Consider the following 20,142-nt stretch of genomic DNA (forward strand, 5'->3'; position numbering starts at 1 on the left):
ACAAAAGATTTCTAGTTCAGGGAAGAAATCTAGCGTACTTCCTTAAGCTTCAGAAATCGAAATTATTAAAACAGCTGGAAAGATGTTGTCCAGAATATTTCCAAATTCTTATGTGGAAACAGATTCTGATGAAGAGCAAATTGAAGAAACTACTCATCAGAGTAAGCTTTTTCAAAAGAAGCCATGGGAAAATCAATTCATAAGTTTTCTGAAGATCCCGAACAAAGAGTTACAAATTCAACGACACTGAAAGCTGAATTTTCACTATTTGAGGCAATGAATAAAAGAACAAAAAACTTAGATTTGTTATTTGATGCCCGGGAAACTATAAAACCAAGCTCAGTAGCCAGTGAACGAGTATTTTATATTTCAGGTAATATTGTGTCCAAAATAAGAACAAGACTTAGCCACCATTCAATGGATATTTTATGTTTTTTAAAATCCTATTTTCTTAGGAGATATTAGAATTCGTGAAAATAATATAAATATTATTTGAAATTTTTGCTTGAGTTTTTGTTATTTTGTGTAAGTAATATGTATAAGTAATCCTTAATTTTTTTATATTTTGACTTTGATACTGATTTTATTTTTTGTTATTTTACATAAATTAAATAAATATTTTTCCCTATTCTATTTTTTTTTTTTTGACAAAAATTTGAAAACCAGTTTTTCAAAAACGTTGGTTCTTTTATAAACCCTAATAAGTAGCAATGAGAATGTCATTCAAAGTATAAGCTAGCATAATATGTATCTTTGTAATAAAAATAAATATACAAAACCATGTCATAAAAACGTTTTATTAAATATAATAAAAATGAGATGGATATGAATATACATTAATAAATGGTATGAATATAAATTATCATTAAATGGAAATCATGAAAATGAAACAAAAATCGTGAAAAAAGAAAATGAAGCATGTGTTTCACTTTCTTCTTTTTCTCTGAAGCTTTGCTGGTCTAAGATAAGGATTATCCATAATATCATTATCAGTAGTGGAATCTTTCTGATTTTCTGCATCTTCATGAGCATCTAAAATAACAATAATAATAATAATAAAGAAACCAAATTAAATAAGTATATAAATAATTTTTAAACATTTATTTTCAAATTAAAGAAAATGATTTAGACAGTATTTTTTAAGTAAAATAAAAAAAAGGGCTTATTATAAAAATACAAATACTTAAATTTAATCTACAGAAAAGAAAACAAAATTAGAACAAAAGGGAGGTGCAGAGTTGCATTTTTGAAGACCTGACTCCTGCTGGCATACAAGACCAGAACTTTCCCTCTGAACAGAGATATAATTCTACTGATTCGATCAAAATGAGCAATAAGCTTCATGTAATTTCTACATAACAAGTGTGACTGCAGCAATATCTTTTTTCATAATGACCAAACTTGGTATATCTTATATACTACAATTCTTTTCTCAACTGACAGAAAGCACATGGCTAGAGCTAGAGCCAGATTTACGTATAAGCTACACAAGCTATAGCTTAGGGACCTCCCCCAAAATAAAAATATAGTATAAATAGTATTAAAATATATTATAATAGACTTATAATAGGCTCCATATCTCAAATAGCTTAGGGCCTTATCAAGTCTAAATCTGGCTCTGGCTAGAGCATATCCCTTTGCATTTAGGGGATGAGTTCTAACCATAAGCAAAACTGTTGAAGAAGCACCTCTCCGCATAGCAGTGGCGGCTCGTAATAAGCACTGTGGAACTGCAGCACCCTTATTTCCAATTATTACTTATTTTTAATATTTAATATAGCGTGCCCTTTAGTCTTTAATTCTTTCTTTATACTTTTACAATACATAATTTCTTAAGCTTAATGTCAGTAGCCATCCCCCACTTTGTGAAAAAGGTACTAAAGTTTTTGTTTGGAACTGCACGCTTCACAGTTCCAGTGACGGGGTGTTTGGCTGTTCTGCACGTGCGCTCACAGAAAGCAGCACATGAGCCGGGTAGAGAGGGGAGCACTGTCGCTCTTGCATGTTATTGAAAACGAAATTCTAGCATGTTATTGAAAACGCGATTTATTTTTACTCCGCGCGTGTAGTATTCCTCCAGGTGGAACTTCATCATACGGACCATAAACAGAGTTCATGAAAATTTGCAACTTTTAAAAAATTTCCTTACTGAAATTCAGTCAACATCAAATGCAGATCAAACTATTGCAAAAGCAACAGGAATTTTAAAATATCTAAATGATGATAACTTCAAGTTTTGGCTACAGCTTTCTTATCAGATTCCTCATGTTGAAATAATATACAACTAAATGCAATCCAGAGAAATTAGTGTGCTTAAAGTTAATGAATATATAACAAATTTCAAATTTCTATTTTAGAATTAAGAAACTCAAAGTACTGTGAGAATTTTTCAAAGGCACTGATGGCAGAAGCTAAGGAAATATGTGACTTAAAACTATGTATACTCAATATTATGATCAATACAGAGTATTGAGTAGTTATACTCAAAACTACTCAATACTATGTAGTGATATAATGCACAGATATTCTTCCACTAAACACTTAGCAGCTGGTAGATTGTTTAACAAGAAATCCTTAGTTTTAGGAATGAACATTCTACAGAAGAAATAGTATTGAACACTGAAGCATATCCAATGACTGACAAAGAAAAACTTGAAACTGAACTAAAAGTATTCTGTTGTAAGTCTGATATCCATAAATACTGCAAATTAATTAAGCTACTAAAATTTATCTTCGAAAATAATCTAGATGATGTTCTTAGTGAAATTACGAAACTGATAAAAAGATAAAAATTCTCTTGAGAGTTCCCATGATTACATCACAGGCAGAATGCTGCTTTTACAACATTGAAAAGAATGAAAACTTTTCTAAGAAGCACTAGGAATTCGGAGAGACTAAATGCGCTTGAATTGCTTTCAATAAAAAAAAATTTCCTCACTTGTCATCCAGAGATCAAGGAGAAAATTATTGATCTTTTTGCCCAAATTAAAACAAGAAGAATGGATTTCATTTTTAAATGAATAGACAAAGATTGAACTGTAACAATTTTGGTTAAAGTAATTAAGAAATGTTTAATTTTTTTCTTGTAAGATTTCATGAAGTTTTAAAATAAATGTTCTTTTTATAAATGTTTGTTTCCTTTTACACAATTTTAAAACAAAGGTTAAATTTTTTTGGAACAGCACCCCCATTAATTTTAGCCATGAGCCGCCACTGCTGCACACAAAGGTACAATCTGCTAAAGAAGCTATTAAGCTTAAGATAATTTCTCTTTTCCAAGACTCAGTAATTTCTTCTTGACCATGGATCTTGCTGTGAGCTAAATAGAAATATTTTCTCTAAATGTTTTATGATTATGCTTTTACATTTTTATGGGAAGAATGAAAGCATTATACAGCAATATAGTATAATAAAGCTTATACTTAAGAAATTCAATCTTAAAAAAGTTAATAGTTTTAAAAATTTATTTTAGACAATCTAGTTTTCTGTTGAATTAATTTACCCTATTTTAATTTTTACTCAAAACACCATTTAGTCATTTCCAGGTTCACCTTGATGTTATGTTAGTAAGATACAAATGTTCCATTTATTTATTACTTTTCTAAGGATATTCAAATGTTAAGTAATTTTTAATAATTACCATGAAAAATATAATGACTTCTAATTTATACAATTCAATTGATTACATGTTACTTATTCCAGATCCTCGAATGAGGAATAGGAAAATGTTTAAATTCTGTTATTTATATGCTGCATTTTGAAATGCACTGTCAAGTGTGCATTGCAAAAATAAAGAACTTTGGCAAAAATTTTGTTGTTTGACTCTAGTAGATTTAAAATATTTTTTATTATATCCTATTAAGTATAGTGAAAAAAAATATGTGACATGTTTAAGAATTTTAAATGTTTTAAAATTTTAAATTTTAGGAATATGAACACAGAAAAGTTTTATATATCTCATTTATTAATAAAGTCATTCAGGCAACAGAAAATGTAAAATCTTTAGACAAAGAAAAAAAAATTAATTACCAAAATAAATTTTGAAAGAAATCTTGTAAAATAAAGATTTCATTAGAAATTTAGATAATGACTTTACAATGTATGACAAAGAAACAATCTAGAATTCAGATGGAAAAATTTCAAATTTTAGAATCAACTTTAACTCAGAAAAAAAGCCAGCTTTTGATTTACCTATCAGAGGTAGTGAGTTAATGAAAGGAAAATCACTTATTTTATCATCCAAATTTAAAATAGAAAATTCTTCAGGTCTTCAAAAGGATGTAAAAAAATAGAGTAAATGCACAGAGCTTAAAAAAAAAAAAGTTGCCAGTGAAAATCAGTGGAAGATAGACCTATACAGTTTAATTAATGGCTACAAGGTTGGTATGTACCTCTTTAGGGGTCGATGAAATTTTACAAGGGTCTATGATGATCAAAGGGTTGACTGGGGATCAATGGCTGAAGATGTACTAGCTGTTGTCACATCAAGATCCCAACAATTATAAAAACATATTAATAAAATTGATAATTATTATTTATTGATATAAAACTTTATCATACAAATAAGTGAGTCTTATTCAAAACACATGGGTACACTAATTTTCAGAATTTAAAAAGCATCCCACAGAAATATTCCAAATTAAAGTTGTTACCAGACAACATTATTGACTTTTCCCTCTTCTTAACCAGTGGAAGCAGGCTTTAGTCAAGTAAATAATGGACTATCAGATTATAATAATAATGAATAAGACAAAAATGAGGTTGAATATTTCTGAATGAGGTGATTTAAGAATTAAGTTAAGCAATTTTGTGCCAAAGATTTAAAACGTTCCATTAACACATCAAGCATAGTCATCACATTAATTAAAACTGAACTTTTGAGCAATTAGAATCTATGATTTTGTGTCAGAAAACTTCATATTTTTTAGAACAAAAATAATACAGTCAAAAGTCGTTAATCCGGACTCGTCGGGACTTCGGCGATTCCGGATTATAGATCATCAGTTTAAATCTGGTAAGATGGCATGCAGAAATAACAAAATTAAAAATATGAAACCGTAATTTATGAAATAAAGAACAATTATGATCTAAAGGGTATCAAAATTTACAAAAAGAAAAAGCTTAATATTTATTTGTTTACTTTATTAAACATTTCTTTCAATGTAAGTTGCTTCGTTTCATGTGATAATACTTTCTCTTTAATTCTATTCAACAGACATAATTTCTTGTTTAGTTACAAAGTTCCACTGTTTAAGTCCTATAATTGCTGTGTTGAGAATACCGACTAATTTGTCAATCGAAATGTTTTCGTTTTCAATAACCTCTGGGTCACTTTCTTCACTATCGGAAGCGAATTATAATGACGAGGAACTTGATTTAAATCATATCAAAGACGGAGTACATCGAAATGAAATACTACACTTAGTACGGAATTATAAACCAAATAAAATAAAATCATCTGCCCTGAAGATAAGGATAGTGCTGACAGATCAACTTCCAATCTGCTGCGTGAAATTGATAAACAGATTTCGGATTTCAAAACATACTTTCGCTTTGTAGATACAAATTACATATTAGTAAATATATATCGGAAATTCTATTTGACATAATCTTTCTAATCTATCATAATCTAATAATGACGTTTCTGCCCCCCTCCCATCTGCCGCAGAGCAGCGTGAAATTGATAAACAGATTTCGGATTTCAAAACATACTTTCGCTTTGTAGTAAATATATATCGGAAATTCTATTTGACATAATCGAAAGTTCAAGCTTACTTTTATAAAATTGCTCTAACAGTCTGCAAAAAATAATAAGCCGGATCCATTTCGAAGATTAAGGAACAACGCAATCTGCAACATTAACTGAATTAGATAACTTTAGCTTAGCGTATAACTCCGTTACACATTAAACGCGCATGCGCACAAACATATTCGCAGCCGTAAGGGTCTTACGCGCTCTCGTAAACGCCTGTGCGCATGCGTTAACGCGACGCATGCGCAGAAAGTTTGTAGCTTTGAGGTCCGGATTATGGGTGTCCGAAATAACGACTTTTGACTGTAATACAAAAAATAATAAAACAAAAGTCGAGAACTTTTTTGGCAAAATTTTTGTTTGTGTATTTAGTTTAACTGTTATATTTAAATTATTTATGCCCAATTATTAATATTATGATTATGTTGTATATTACATATTAAAAAAAATATGAGGGGGTCGATGCAAGAAAAGGTTGTTAATCCCTGGGCTACAGCATGAAAGATATCTGGCTGCAAAAGAATTTGTTTTAATGACTTTTTCCAATTAAAGCATTATATTTCAAGAAAAAGATTTGCCACTGTTGCAAATTTATTTGAGCCCAAACTCTCAATCTTGAACCAACTGACAATGCTCAAGCCTAGCTCTAGACTTTTCAGAACCTGAGGAACCTTTTATCTGTAAATATTTTATTACTGTAATGCCAGTGGGAGAAATTTAATTTTCTTCGTGGTTTTAACTCAGCAAAGATTATAAATTAAAAACAATGTGATCTACATAAAAGGCTAAGAAAGTAATTTATGAAATGCCAAATGAAAATTCCATAAGTAATAACATTACTTGAATGCAAATGTCATTTACTATTTCATTACCTACACTTGATATTACTGATTTTAATTATTTTTCAAAAAAAAAAAAAAGGGGGGGGGGGGAGGTAATTTTCTTAGTTAACTATTTCTAAAACCTTGAATAAAAATAGAATTACTTTTAGAATATCAAATAAATATAAATTATTATGCTAATACACTGTAACAGACCCCCCCTTTTTCTTAAAGCAGAGCATGATCTAGTATGCATTTCGTACTCAGGGGTGGGATAGTAATAATAATAATAAACCACTGATTTTGGATATGCTTACATTGAGTAGATGGAGTTTTATTTGAATTATCTGTATCTTCCTCCTCAAATATTTGGTCTGTGAACAGAAGTGCTGAAAAATAGGGGTTGGGAGATGGCTTGCATGCAATAACTGAAAAATCAAAAATGAAATTAATTATTTTTTATACTATATGCTATAAGTAAAATAAAAAAATTTAAATTCTTACGATAAGAAATGATGTACACATACAACAAATACAAAGCTGTTCAAACTTCTTAAAAATTGATTAAAACAAACAATAAGATAATTCAGTAGCTGTCAAAGTATTTTACCCCACAGTGAAAGCATTTAATGGAATCTGTGTTGAGAAGCAATTTAATATAACTATTCCTATATACTCATAACTTTTATTAAAATTTTACACATACAATACATAATCAGATACATAATACGAATATTTATTACATTCATTAAAACATTTTTGAACTGTGTACTCAAAATTAACAAGATCATTTTGTACAGCTTCTATGTTTGTACAAATAATTTTTTCAAAGCATTGATCTGCAACATCAACAGACAACTAAAGAAGAGTTAAATACGTAGCGTATTCGGAAACTAAGTACTGTTTTATTCTAGCGTTGTGGTAGGCGTCCCGTGCATGCGCACTAGTCTTTCTTGTTCACTGACTTTCAATTGTCACCATTTTGGTTGCTCATTGTTGTGTTTTCAGTTTGCTGTGCACATTCAAAATGTTTAAGACAATTAGTTCTCCCGCTGACTGTGAGATTCATGCCATGATTAAATTTTTGAACGCGAGGAATGTTAAACCGGCCGAAATTTATCGTCAAGTGACAAAAGTTTAAGGTGAATACGCGATAAGTGATGGAATGGTGAGAAAGTGGGTAAGAATGTTTAATGCAGGTCAAACAAATGTCCACGCCGAGGCTCGGAGTGGTCGGCCTTCTGTTGCCACCGATGATTTGGTAAGGAAAGTTGATGAAGCAATTCATGAGAACAGACGCTTCACAATGACAACTCTTTCAGAGGCATTTCCACAAATTTCACATACTGTTTGTTCGTTGTTTGTTGTCTGACCGTTTGAATTATCGCAAACTGTGTTCCTGATGGGTTCCAAAAATGCTCACTGATGTTCACAAAACAAAGCGACTTGGTAGAGCCCTGACATTTCTCACGCGGTACAGTGATGAGGGAGAAAACTTTTTAAACCAAATTGTGACAAATGATGAAACTTGGGTGTGTCATTTCACACCAGAATCGAAACAACAATCGATGGAGTGGAGACACACTCATTCTCCAAAAAAAAAAAAAAAAAAGTTCAAAGTGACAATGTCATCACAAAAAATCATGTGCACTGTATTCTGGGATAGGAAAGGCGTTTTGCTTACTGAATTTCTTCCCAGAGGTGAAACCATTAATGCGGCACGATATTGTGAGACTTTAACAAAACTAAGGTGTGCCATTCAAAACAAACGAAGAGGAATGCTCAGTAAAGGAATTGTGTTGCTCCATGACAATGCTCGGCCCATACTGCTGGTGTCACTCAATCGTTAATTCGACAGTTTCATTGGGAGCAGTTCGATCACCCGCCGTACAGCCCGGACTTGGCACCGTCCGACTATCACTTGTTCCTGCACATGAAGCGCGAGCTTGGTGGCAAGCGCTTTGGATCTGACGATGATACGAAAAATGCTGTGGAGTCGTGGTTATCGAAACTGGCGGGAAGTTTCTTTGACGATGGTATACAAAAACTGGTCACCTGCTATGACAAGTGTTTGATCATTGGCGGAAACTATCATGAAAAATAGTCTAAGACATGTATTTTCATGTAAAAATAACATTGAATTAAAAATTGTTTTACTATTTTTTTTTTTTTTTTTTTTTCCCAAAACAGTACTTAGTTTCCGAATACGCCTCGTTATATGGATATGTGGTGCTATTTTTTAATGTGCTAATATACTGCACATTACAGGAGCATCTCCAGATAACTATCCCAGGCAGAAAATAAAAAAAGTTCTTCTTTGGTCTTAAGTGATAGGGTTTTTATCCTCTCTCCTGACTCAAATATGAAGTTTAACTGGCAATTATCTTTACAAGTGTAGGAAAAAAAAAAGCAGCCTTCATTTCTCTCAAATATAATTTTGCATTATTGCAACATTGCGAAAATGTCCTTAACCCACACTGCATTTGTATGCTTTATTCTACAATATGAATTTTTGGTGTTGCTAAAAACAGATGCATGATTTTAAATGTGTTGCTAAAAAGAGATGTATTATTTCAAAAGTGATATGGCAAATGTCATCTGAAATGCTATAAGTGTGATTTTGAAGTAAACTGGCTTTGTAAACTCCATGCATTTGTCCTTTTTACATAAATAAAATGTACAAACAGTGCTGCTAGCATTCTGAAGAAGTCATGCAATCACCTATAACACTAACATTGCTTATCATAATTTGCTATAAATTGCAATTATGGAATTGAGTTTTTTTTCACATTCTGTAACATATCTGAAGGCACAAAAATGAAATCTGCTGCTTTGTAAGCACTTTTTAAATCCTTTATGTTCAAATAGATTTCCAGTGAAAATTTGTAGAAAACATGTCGAGTGATAAATGATCAAGGAATTTCCTTTTTATGTTTTATAGTAGCGGTTTGTTTTCTTGAATTATACAAAAATATGCAAAACAAACAAATGTTATTTTTTAGAGAAAGCATGCCTTTGTGAAGGATTTTTCCATGGTAAGCACATGCAAAAAATAATGAAAATATTTATGCAAACAGTCCATTCAAACAAATGTTATTTTTTAGGGAAAGCATGCCTTTGTGAAGGATTTTTCCTTGGTAAGCACATGCAAAAAATAATGAAAATATTTATGCAAACAGTCCATTCACCTAGGATGTGACTCTGGTTTCAGTTACTAATATTCATTCTCAGTGATAGTTCTGAATATATCCTTAGCTCCATAATAGCGTTTTTATGTAAAGTTGTATCATTTCACAGTACATATCATTGACAATTCTTTATTTTAAAATGAAATGGTAACTGCTTTTCTTCAACTGTAATAACATCTATTTTTGTTGCAAAAGTAAGAAATTAGACAGTTTATTGTGGTGTGAACTTAAAAAATTTTAGAGAATTTTTTTATATTTTGCAAATATCAGATTTTTCACTTGTTATATATAACTGAGAATTTTGAATTCCTTCTTCTTACTTATTAATTTATATTATAATTACAGTCAAAAGTCGTTAATCCGGACTCGTCGGGACTTCGGCGATTCCGGATTATCGATTTTTCCGGATTATAGATTATCAGTTTAAATCAGGAAGATGGCATGCAAAAATTACAAAATTAAAAATATGAAACCGTAATTTATGAAATAAAGAACAATTATGATCTAAAGGGTATCAAAATTTACAAAAAGAAAAAGCTCAATATTTATTTGTTTACTTTATTAAACATTTCCTTCAATGTAAGTTGCTTCGTTTCATGTGATAATACTTTCTCTTTAATTCTATTAAACAGACATAATTTCTTGTTTAGTTACAAAGTTCCGCTGTTCAAGTCCTATAATTGCTGTGTTGAGAATACCGACTAATTTGTCAATCGAAATGTTTTCGTTTTCAATAACCTCTGGGTCACTTTCTTCACTATCGGAAGCGAATTATAATGACGAGGAACTTGATTTAAATCATATCAAAGACAGAATGAAATACTACACTTAGTATGGAATTATAAACCAAATAAAATAAAAACATCTGCCCTGAAGATAAGGATAGTGCTGACAAATCAACTTCCAATCCGCCGCGTGAAATTGATAAACAGATTTCGGATCTCAAAACATACTTTCGCTTTGTAGATACAAATTACATATTAGTAAATATATATCGGAAATTCTATTTGACATAATCTTTCTAATCTATCATAATCTAATAATGACGTTTCTGCCCCCCCCCCTCTGCCGCAGAGCAGCGTGAAATTGATAAACAGATTTCGGATTTCAAAACATACTTTCGCTTTGTAGTAAATATATATCGGAAATTCTATTTGACATAATCGAAAGTTCAAGCTTACTTTTATAAAATTGCTCTAACAGTCTGCAAAAAATAATAAGCCGGATCCAATTCGAAGATTAAGGAACAACGCAATCGGCAACATTAACTGAATTAGATAACTTTAGCTTAGCGTGTAACTCCGTTACAATTTAAACGCGCATGCGCACAAACATATTCGCAGCCGTAAGGGTCTTACGCGCTCTCGTAAACGCCTGTGCGCATGCGTGAACGCGACGCATGCGCAGAAAGTTTGTAGCTTTGAGGTCCGGATTATAGATCATTCCGGATTATGGGTGTCCGAAATAACGACTTTTGACTGTATTAGACAATTTTTATGCTACTTCCCATTAGAATCTCATCAAAAATATATGCAAAATAATTCCATTCCAAAATAGAAAATTGAATAACTAAATGACTGGACTTCTGGAATACAAGAAAAAAAGTGTTTCAGAAAGTTATATAAAATTGGACTCTGTTGCAATACATATTTAATACTGATAAAAAATACTGATGCTGAATGATCAGTTTTGAAAACATGCTAATTAATGAAAAAAATCTGTGTATATGCAGACAAACATATATAAACAACATTTGCATAACTATTAATCTTGATTTTAAATAATACTGCTGAAAATACTTCCAGAGAGTTTGATTGGATTATAAATGGTTTGGTTTATTTGATTACAGGAAAGCACACATAAGTTATTTGCCCAATGGGAGATATGCCTTTGTAAAGGACTTTTTAAGGGAAATGGTTTGCATCCACTTTACATATGGAGTAAATCACAAAAAGGGCCATGCGGCCAGCTTGTTCGCCTGGAACAGAACTCAGGTCAAACAGCTAGTGTTCAGAAACTGCACTGCTGAGCTGCTGCCTGGTTTATAAATGTAACTTTCAGTTACTAAGTGAATAATATAATTTTTATTTACTTATATATTCCTGGTGCTATTACCTCATTTCCAGTATACCTTCCCATGAAATTTTAATGCACATCTGACAATGAATGTTTTATGAAATTACTGTAGTGTAAACCTCTTTGACAATAAAAATTCATGAATACTTATGTCGGAATTTGCTCTTTTTTCATGTGACAAAATTACTGCTTTAGTAATAAGTGTAGTTATCTTTATGCTCACTATCATCAAGCAAATCTGATAATTCATTATCACTCAGTTTGTCATAATATGCAAGACTTATTCAGAAGTTGGAAATGGCTTAGTGAAACATAGATAATAATTTAACTAACATTTTAGTGAGTAAATAACAGCTATATACTATTTCACAACAGCTTATGAAAATGCTATATTTTTGTGATAGTTAATAAATTTATAAAAATTATTATTATATGAATAAAAACAATTTATTTGAATATATCATTCTACAATAAAAGATTGAAATATTCTACCTTGAGGTTACTTTTCATGACAGCATGCTTGGTGTGTCATGTGAAAGATATTTTAAACTAATTTTAAGAAATGAAATAACATGACTTAAAAAATTTATAAAACATATTTCCATTAATCAAAACAGCTTGAAGATTATTGTAAGTTACCAGAAGATTTTCCCTAACATATATTGAATTTTCATTTATCCGTCTAAAAAATTGAAATCAAATATAATTATGGACATAATACTAACTTTATAATTTACTTTTATTAAATGTGAAAATGCAACATGAGTAAAGAATAGGTTAAGTTCCCCCCCCCCAGAATAGCCATGGAGGTAGGAAAGGGAGGAGGGGCCAACCCACGCTAAAAGTGAAGCACTGCTTTGAAGCTTGGGTCACCAGATGGGGTGTTCTTAGTTTACATTCAGAAACTCGCTTGACAGTGATCTGATAGTATTTCGACACACGACAGTTCCATATAAATCGAAAAAGGGACATTTTCACATGAAAGAAACATTCCAAAGTGTGATGGATAATAGCAATTTGTATAGTTTAGTGACATTTACGCAAAAATCACATCTTGGTTATTTTTCGATAACTAACAACAGCGATTTTGATTATGAATTTGTTTTATAAAATTCTAAGCTGTTGAAATACAAAAATATGAACTTTAACAAAAATATTATGCTTAAAGAATGAAAAATACCTTACGGTACATTTAAAATTGTATACGTCTTTCGATACCCTTGATAGAGTATTTGCTACTTTTATTTTATTTTCCAAACGTCAAAATGTTTTAAACAAAATAAATTTTTTTCACGTCCATATATTATTGTAACATGTACCTTTTAAAATTTTTTAGAGGAGAGGCTTTACTGCTGCTCATTTTAAACCCATCGTTTTAATTTTATATAACTAAAAAATAATCACTTTGGGCTTACACGTTTTATAAATATAAAATTATGTATGTTAAAATATTTGTAATTAGGCACATAGGTCAGATTAAGTTTTTATTAAAGTAACGCATGCAAGGGCTATCCGCCTAAAGAGAGAGATGCCATCGTGGAGGAATTTTGAAGAAAAACTGACCTTTGAGTGGGTATTAAAAATAATACTTATAATTTTCATTCAAATTATATTCATATATATATTTTATGTAAAACTTTCGGGTGTATGCTAAATTAGCGTAAATTACTTTACACGAAAAATATAGTGAATGCACAGAAATTAAAGATTTGCACATGCCGGAAATGAAAAATAGGAAATATGTATGGGTATTTATGCATGTGCTTGCAAAAAGCATGTATCTGCCTTTGACAAAATACTTAAATATTCATTAAATTATTTATAAATGTATTTGAAATGAAGAATTTATTCACTTATAAATAACTGTGAAAGTACTGTGAAGAAATCTAATTATTAAATTATCTAATTTATAATGGTGTTGGTGTATTTAATTATGGCAAAGCACACGAGGGCTATCTGCCTAAAGGGAGGGGTGCCTTTCGTGGAGGACTTTCTAAGGGAAACTGGCTCGTATACACGTTACACATGGGGAAAACCACGAAAACGCCCATGCAGCCAGCCCGTTCGCGGGATTCGAACCTCAGACCGAACTACCAGTGTTCAGCGTCTTTACCACTCGGCCGCTGGTGGGCCTCTAATTTATAATGATTATAAATGTTATCTAAATATATAATAACCTTAATATTGAATTGTAAACATAAATTGAAATCCTATTGACAAATACGTTATAAAAGTATTTAAGCAAGAATTGTTCGTATTGGAAAGCAATCTGTTAAAAGGTATTGTAAAGCAAATGCTATGAGATGCGCACTTAAGAATGTAATAAAGAGTTTTGGAATATGTATTGTTGAAATGAAGGGTAAAAAAAAATCTGATAAGTATATTTAAAAGAATTATTCCCCTTACATTTTATAATAACTCAGTTACAAGTTTTAAATAATACTTAAAAAAAAAAAAAAAAAAAAAAAAAAAAAAAAAAAAAAAATTATTTTATTCCCTTTTAGAAATGTTCAGAGAAAGTCAAGTGTTATTTAATAACTATTTAATTATTAGGAATTAGCAAAATACTTTAATTTTCTAATTCCTAATAATTCTGTAATTTAAAATGAACTGAATAGAGCATTAATTATAAATTGACTTACATTTTTCAATTTAAAAGATGCCTCAGAAGCCAAAAAATCATGTCATATTTAAGAAAGTAATTTAGAAAGAAGATCTATAAATAGAAAAGAAATAATGCATAATATTAATAATACAATAAACTTTTATCTTGATTTTTGTACCTTAACCGAATAAAATCGAATTACCTTAATTTTTTTTTCTAATGTAATTAACGAAAACTTGTGAAAATATTTCATTCAAATTAAACCATTCTGAGAAAACGGTCCTGTGAAAAGTATAGCATTTACTTCCGTTCAGAATGAAATGTTGTTTAAAAATATGTTGTTTTCACATATTTAGGACTCTGAAGTGTTGTAGAAAAAGAAAATATATACATTTATATGTATATTTACGACGTAATTACAAAATATTTACATCCGAACGCATCAAATCCCATAGAATTCAATGGTAAATGACCCAATGTTTTGGTCACCACGTAGGGATCGCCGGTGCTTCAGAGCAGGGTATGGGAGAAACTTGTTTAGGGCGACTCCATCTTACTTCCTACCTCCATGAGAATAGCTAATTCTGCACAGACTCCCTTCAGTTTTGATATTGGCATACTGCTACATAGCATGATAATTAGGAATGGGTGATTTATTTCAGCTACTGTGACTGAATATTCTACACCAAAAATAAAAAGAAGAATACTTTAATTCTTAAATGATCAGGTGCCATCTTCAATACTGTTGCACTAATAAATCTTCTGGCAACTTCAAAATGAACTACCCTTAATCTTAACAGTCCACCATATCCTAAACTTAATAAACCTTTTCCTACCACACCATTCGCAATGCATGAGCAGTATAAGTGTTTGAAGTAAAAATCAGTTTTAGTTACTCAGTATATAGATAGTAGGTACTACAGTCAAAAGTCGTTAATTCGGAAACCCATAATCCGGAATGATCTATAATCCGGACCTCAAAGCTACAAACTTTCTGCGCATGCGTCGCGTGGACGCATGCGCATAGGCGTTTACGTGTGCGCGTAAGACCTTTACAGCTGCGAATATGTGTGTGCGCATGCGCGTTTAATGTATAACGGACCGTATAAGCTAAGCTAAAATTATCTAATTCAGTTAATGTTGCAGATTACGTTGTTCCTTAATCTTCGAATTGGATCCGGCTTATTATTTTTTGCAGACTGTTAGAGCAATTTTATAAAAGTAAGCTTGAACTTTCAATTATATCAAATAGAATTTCCTATATATATTTGCTATTATGTAAAGGATCTAAAGCGAAAGTATGTTTCGAAATCCGAAATCTGTTTATCAATTTCACGCTGCTCGGCGGGGGGAACGCCGCGGCGCGCAATGAATTGGAAGTTGATCTGTCAGCACTATCCTTATCTTCAGGGCAGATGTTTTTATTTTATTTGGCTTATAATTCCTTTCTAAATGTAGTATTTCATTTCGATGTACTCCGTCTTTGATATGATTTAAAACAAGTTCCTCGTCATTATAATTCCCTTCCGATAGTGAAGAAAGTGACAGAGGTTATTGAAAACGAAAAAATTTCGATTGACAAATTAGTCGGTATTCTCGACACAGCAATTATATTACTTGAACAGCGGAACTTTGTAACTAAACAAGAAATTATATCTGTTTAATAGAATTAAAGAGAAAGTATTTTTAGATGAAACGAAGCAACTTAAACAACTTACATTGAAAGAAATGTTTAATAAAGTAAACAAATAAATATTAAGCTTTTTCTTTTTGTAAATTTTGATACCCTTTAGATCATAATTGTTCTTTATTTCATAAATTACGCTTTCATATTTTTAATTTTGTAATTTCTGCATGCCATCTTACCAGATTTAAACTGATGATCTATAATCTGGAAAAATCGATAATCCGGAATCGCCGAAGTCCTGACGAGTCCGGATTAACGACTTTTGACTGTATATGTTTATATTATGAATTCTGAGAATAATCTGCATGATAGAAGTCACCAAAGTAACAATAATTATATTAATAAAGACTCAGAAAAGACCATTTTTAGATGTTCCCTGAAGTAAGAAGTGATCTAAGAGTTGTAGTTAGTGTTTCGACTATATTCGAATGAGAACGCGGAGGTGAATTAACCTTATCAGGACAATGGCAAAAGACAAAATTTTAAAGATAAAAGAAAGTTTGGATAAAACTAAATATAGGCACACCCAAAAGTCTTCATAGAGGATTATTTTAGACGTTCGTTTCACATTTATATATAAGAAAATGTAACATAATAAAATAAGTTCCAGTTCTAACAGCTCAACTGCTTCCATAAAAAGGCCAATGTTTTCTTAAAGGCTGTTATTATTACATTATATGTCAGTAATTCGAGAAAAATAAGATACTCAAAGGAAAGTGTGAATTTCTTAAAGCATCAACATCCAGGTTGATTTAAGAACACATGGAATGTTAACAACTGAACTCTCATCTGTCTCTTGAATTATGTTCCATAGTAACTTGGAAGAAAATTCGTAAACAAGTGATAAATATTAAGTGCTCCAAAATTTTTCTTTTGTGTGTGTTTGTTGCAATCTTCTGTATATAGAAAAACAACAACATGCCTGCAGTATTTTAAACCCAAATACAACAAGTATATGAACAACATTTGAATCTGTCTCCTGCTAAGATAAATTAAAATATTCATAGTTGTTTCAAACAATATTGTTTAAATTGTTTGAAACAACTATTAACATTAACAAAACTTTTTTTTTTTAACAACAACAACAACAACAAAATTTTTTTTAAACAAAACTTTTTTCTAATTAGATAACCAATGCACCTTCATCATTTTATTCCCTTGATTGGTATGATAGCTAGCACACCTGTCTGCTGTATCACTGAGCTCGGGTTTGAATCCTGGAGATGGCTTAGATGTTTGTAAGGGTACAGTGTTTGTGCTGCATGGGGCACTTCAAATACTGGAGAGGTGAAATACCTCTTCAGAGGCTTGGTTATAGGGAAAGAGGTGTGTAAATCCCTCAGACCAGTCTCCTGGGGTGTTCCCCATCAAATTGAAACAGAGTATCCTCATTCTCAAAGATGTAAAAATTGGCTGCCCCCTGTGGTGCACCTCAGACAACATTTCCACTGATGAGATGGTTAAATGACCGATGATACCGGCTTTTCCCAATGAATGCATTAAGTTGTGAGTGTCCGGTCATTTGAAACAACTTCATCAAATTGCATATTTACATCCTCTTTCACTAGATGTTTATTTATTTACAGTCAAAAGTCGTTAATCCAGACTCGTCGGCAATTCCGGATTATCGATTTTTCCGGATTATAGATCATCAGTTTAAATCTGGTAAGATGGCATGCAGAAATTATAAAATTAAAAAAATGAAACAGTTATGAAATAAAGAACAATTATGATCTAAAGGGTATCAAAATTTACAAAAAAAAAAAAAAAAAAAAAAAAAAAAGAGCTTAATATTTATTTGTTTACTTTATTAAACATTTCTTTCAATGTAAGTTGTTTAAGTTGCTTCATTTTTTATGTGATAATACTTTCTCTTTAATTCTATAAACAGACATAATTTCTTGTTCAGTTACAAAGTTCCGCTGTTCAAGTCCTGTAATTGCTGTGTTGAGAATACCGACTAATTTGTCAATCGAAATTTTTTCGTTTTCGAAGAAAGTGACCTCTGTGTCACTTTCTTCGCTATCGGAAGCGAATTATAATGACGAGGAATTTGATTTAAATCATATCAAAGCTGGAGTACATCCAGATGAAATACTACAATTTTGTAAGGAATTATAAGCCAAATAAAATAAAAACATCTGCCCTGAAGATAAGGATAGTGCTGACAGATCAACTTCCATTTCATTGCATGCCGCGATGTTCCCCGCCCCAAACACACGCAGAGCAGCGTGAAATTGATAAACAGATTTCGGAATGGTTAGATAAACAAAGGATATGCCTTTATCTATTTTTTGCAGCAATTCCACTTTTTGTTTAATGGACTTCGAAACATACTTGCGCTTTGTAGATCCCTTACATATTAGTAAATATATATCAGAAATTCTTTTTGACATAATCAAAAGTTCAACCTTACTTTAATAGAATTGCTCTAACAGTCTGCAAAAAATAATAAGCCGGATACAATTCGAAGATTAAGGAACAACGCAATCTGCAACATTAACTGAATTAGATAATTTTAGCTTAGCTTATACCGTCTGTTATACATTAAATGCGCATTCATAAACATATTTTGCGCATGCGCATACGCATATTCGCAGCCGTAAAGGTTTTACGAGCATGCATCAACGCGACGTATGTGCAGAAAGTTTGTAGCTTTGAGGTCCGGATTATAGATCATTCCGGATTATGGGTGTCCGAATTAATGACTTTTCACAGTATTTATTTTTTTATCTCCATCTGTACCAGTAGAGAAGAACAAATAATTACATTCAGTTTATGACCAGGTGTAATAAATTTTATTAGCGTTCTGTTTTTCAGAAGTTTAAAACAGCAGTTCCACATATTAGTCTTTGTAAATCAGAAATTTACAAGACCAATTATGATTAAGGCTACAGAATTTGCACATGTAATAACAGCATTAATATGATTCAGTTTCAATCTTGAGTTAAAACTTCATAACAAATCAATTCAGGATACTTACGTGGAAAAAGTGTTACATCATCTGGAAATAAAGACTGAGTAGGACCAGTTTTAGCAATAAATCTGGTAAGTGCTCTTTCAATATCTCTTTTTTGAGTGGCAGCTTTCTCCCTGATGATTTCATATTCAGTAATAGGTTGCCGATGAGTCTTTAAAAGAAAAATAAATAAAAAATACAGAAGATACTTTAAATTAAAAGCAATGTAATGCAGACTACGTTAGTGATAATTTTAGTGACTACATTTAGATTCCAAATATGACAGTGTAATACATGTAATATTTGTGATATTGTAAATTAAATCCTTTCAATCAGATGAAATATTTATTTAAATTTATATTTCTTTGTTCTAAAGTTGTGTATAATTGTTTTATATAAATTCTATAACTGTATGTACACACATTAAGTATGTTTTACTTTAGAAATGTTATGTGCATAGTCAAATAAAGTTTATTAAATGAGCCAGTTGGAATGATTTCTAAAAATTAAACAAATTAAGCGTGATTGTGAGATTGTAGTATCTTTTGTATAATGTAACATAAAAAGTCTGAAGAGAGAAAGCTCTGTCGGAAAAATAAGATTGCAGAGGCGAGTCTATTTAACATTGAGGTAAATGTCTATCTTGCTAAATTGGGGAGATATCGCCAAGCTGGCGATGGTTTCGGCAACATTTTTGTGTCACAGAATTTGGTGAGAAATCCCCCAATGTAGCCAACTTAGTGATCATTTGGCAACATTTGGGTTCAGTCTCTGTATAACTGTAACTGAATAACTGTTATTGACACCTATGAGTAACTGTAACTATATCGGCCCTTACATGTAACTGTAAACATCTTCATGTTTAATGCATATTTTAGCACTGAAATTATGGAATCCATTCCTGTTTTCATGGAAGACTTTATAACAGTTAACTTCCATACCCTTGAAGCTATCTTTTACTAAGTATATTCTGTGCATTCATTACACACTTTTTAAAAAAATCATGTTTTATGCCATCTGATTTTTTTATTGGAATTATTAAGCATGAACTTCC

At 31.2% G+C, this 20,142-nt stretch overlaps 1 protein-coding gene across 1 annotated transcript in view; it reads right to left on the reverse strand.

Moving 5' to 3' along the window:
- Positions 1–779: 779 nt before the first annotated feature.
- Positions 780–20,142, reverse strand: part of LOC118184343 (transcription initiation factor TFIID subunit 8-like) — a 246,907-nt gene continuing 227,544 nt past the window's right edge. Inside the window, exons 5-7 of the mRNA XM_085815390.1 lie at positions 19,113–19,260; positions 6,891–7,001; positions 780–1,032 (exon numbers count right to left, since the gene is read on the reverse strand). Coding sequence (XP_085671516.1) covers positions 926–1,032; positions 6,891–7,001; positions 19,113–19,260 — 366 coding nt within the window. The 3' untranslated portion in view covers positions 780–925. The remainder of the gene's footprint in view (positions 1,033–6,890; positions 7,002–19,112; positions 19,261–20,142) is intronic.

This window comes from Stegodyphus dumicola, chromosome 4 (assembly GCF_044657685.1).
Source record: "Stegodyphus dumicola isolate Sdum_Otavi_A_Nest chromosome 4, ASM4465768v1".
NCBI classification, from domain to species: domain Eukaryota; kingdom Metazoa; phylum Arthropoda; class Arachnida; order Araneae; family Eresidae; genus Stegodyphus; species Stegodyphus dumicola.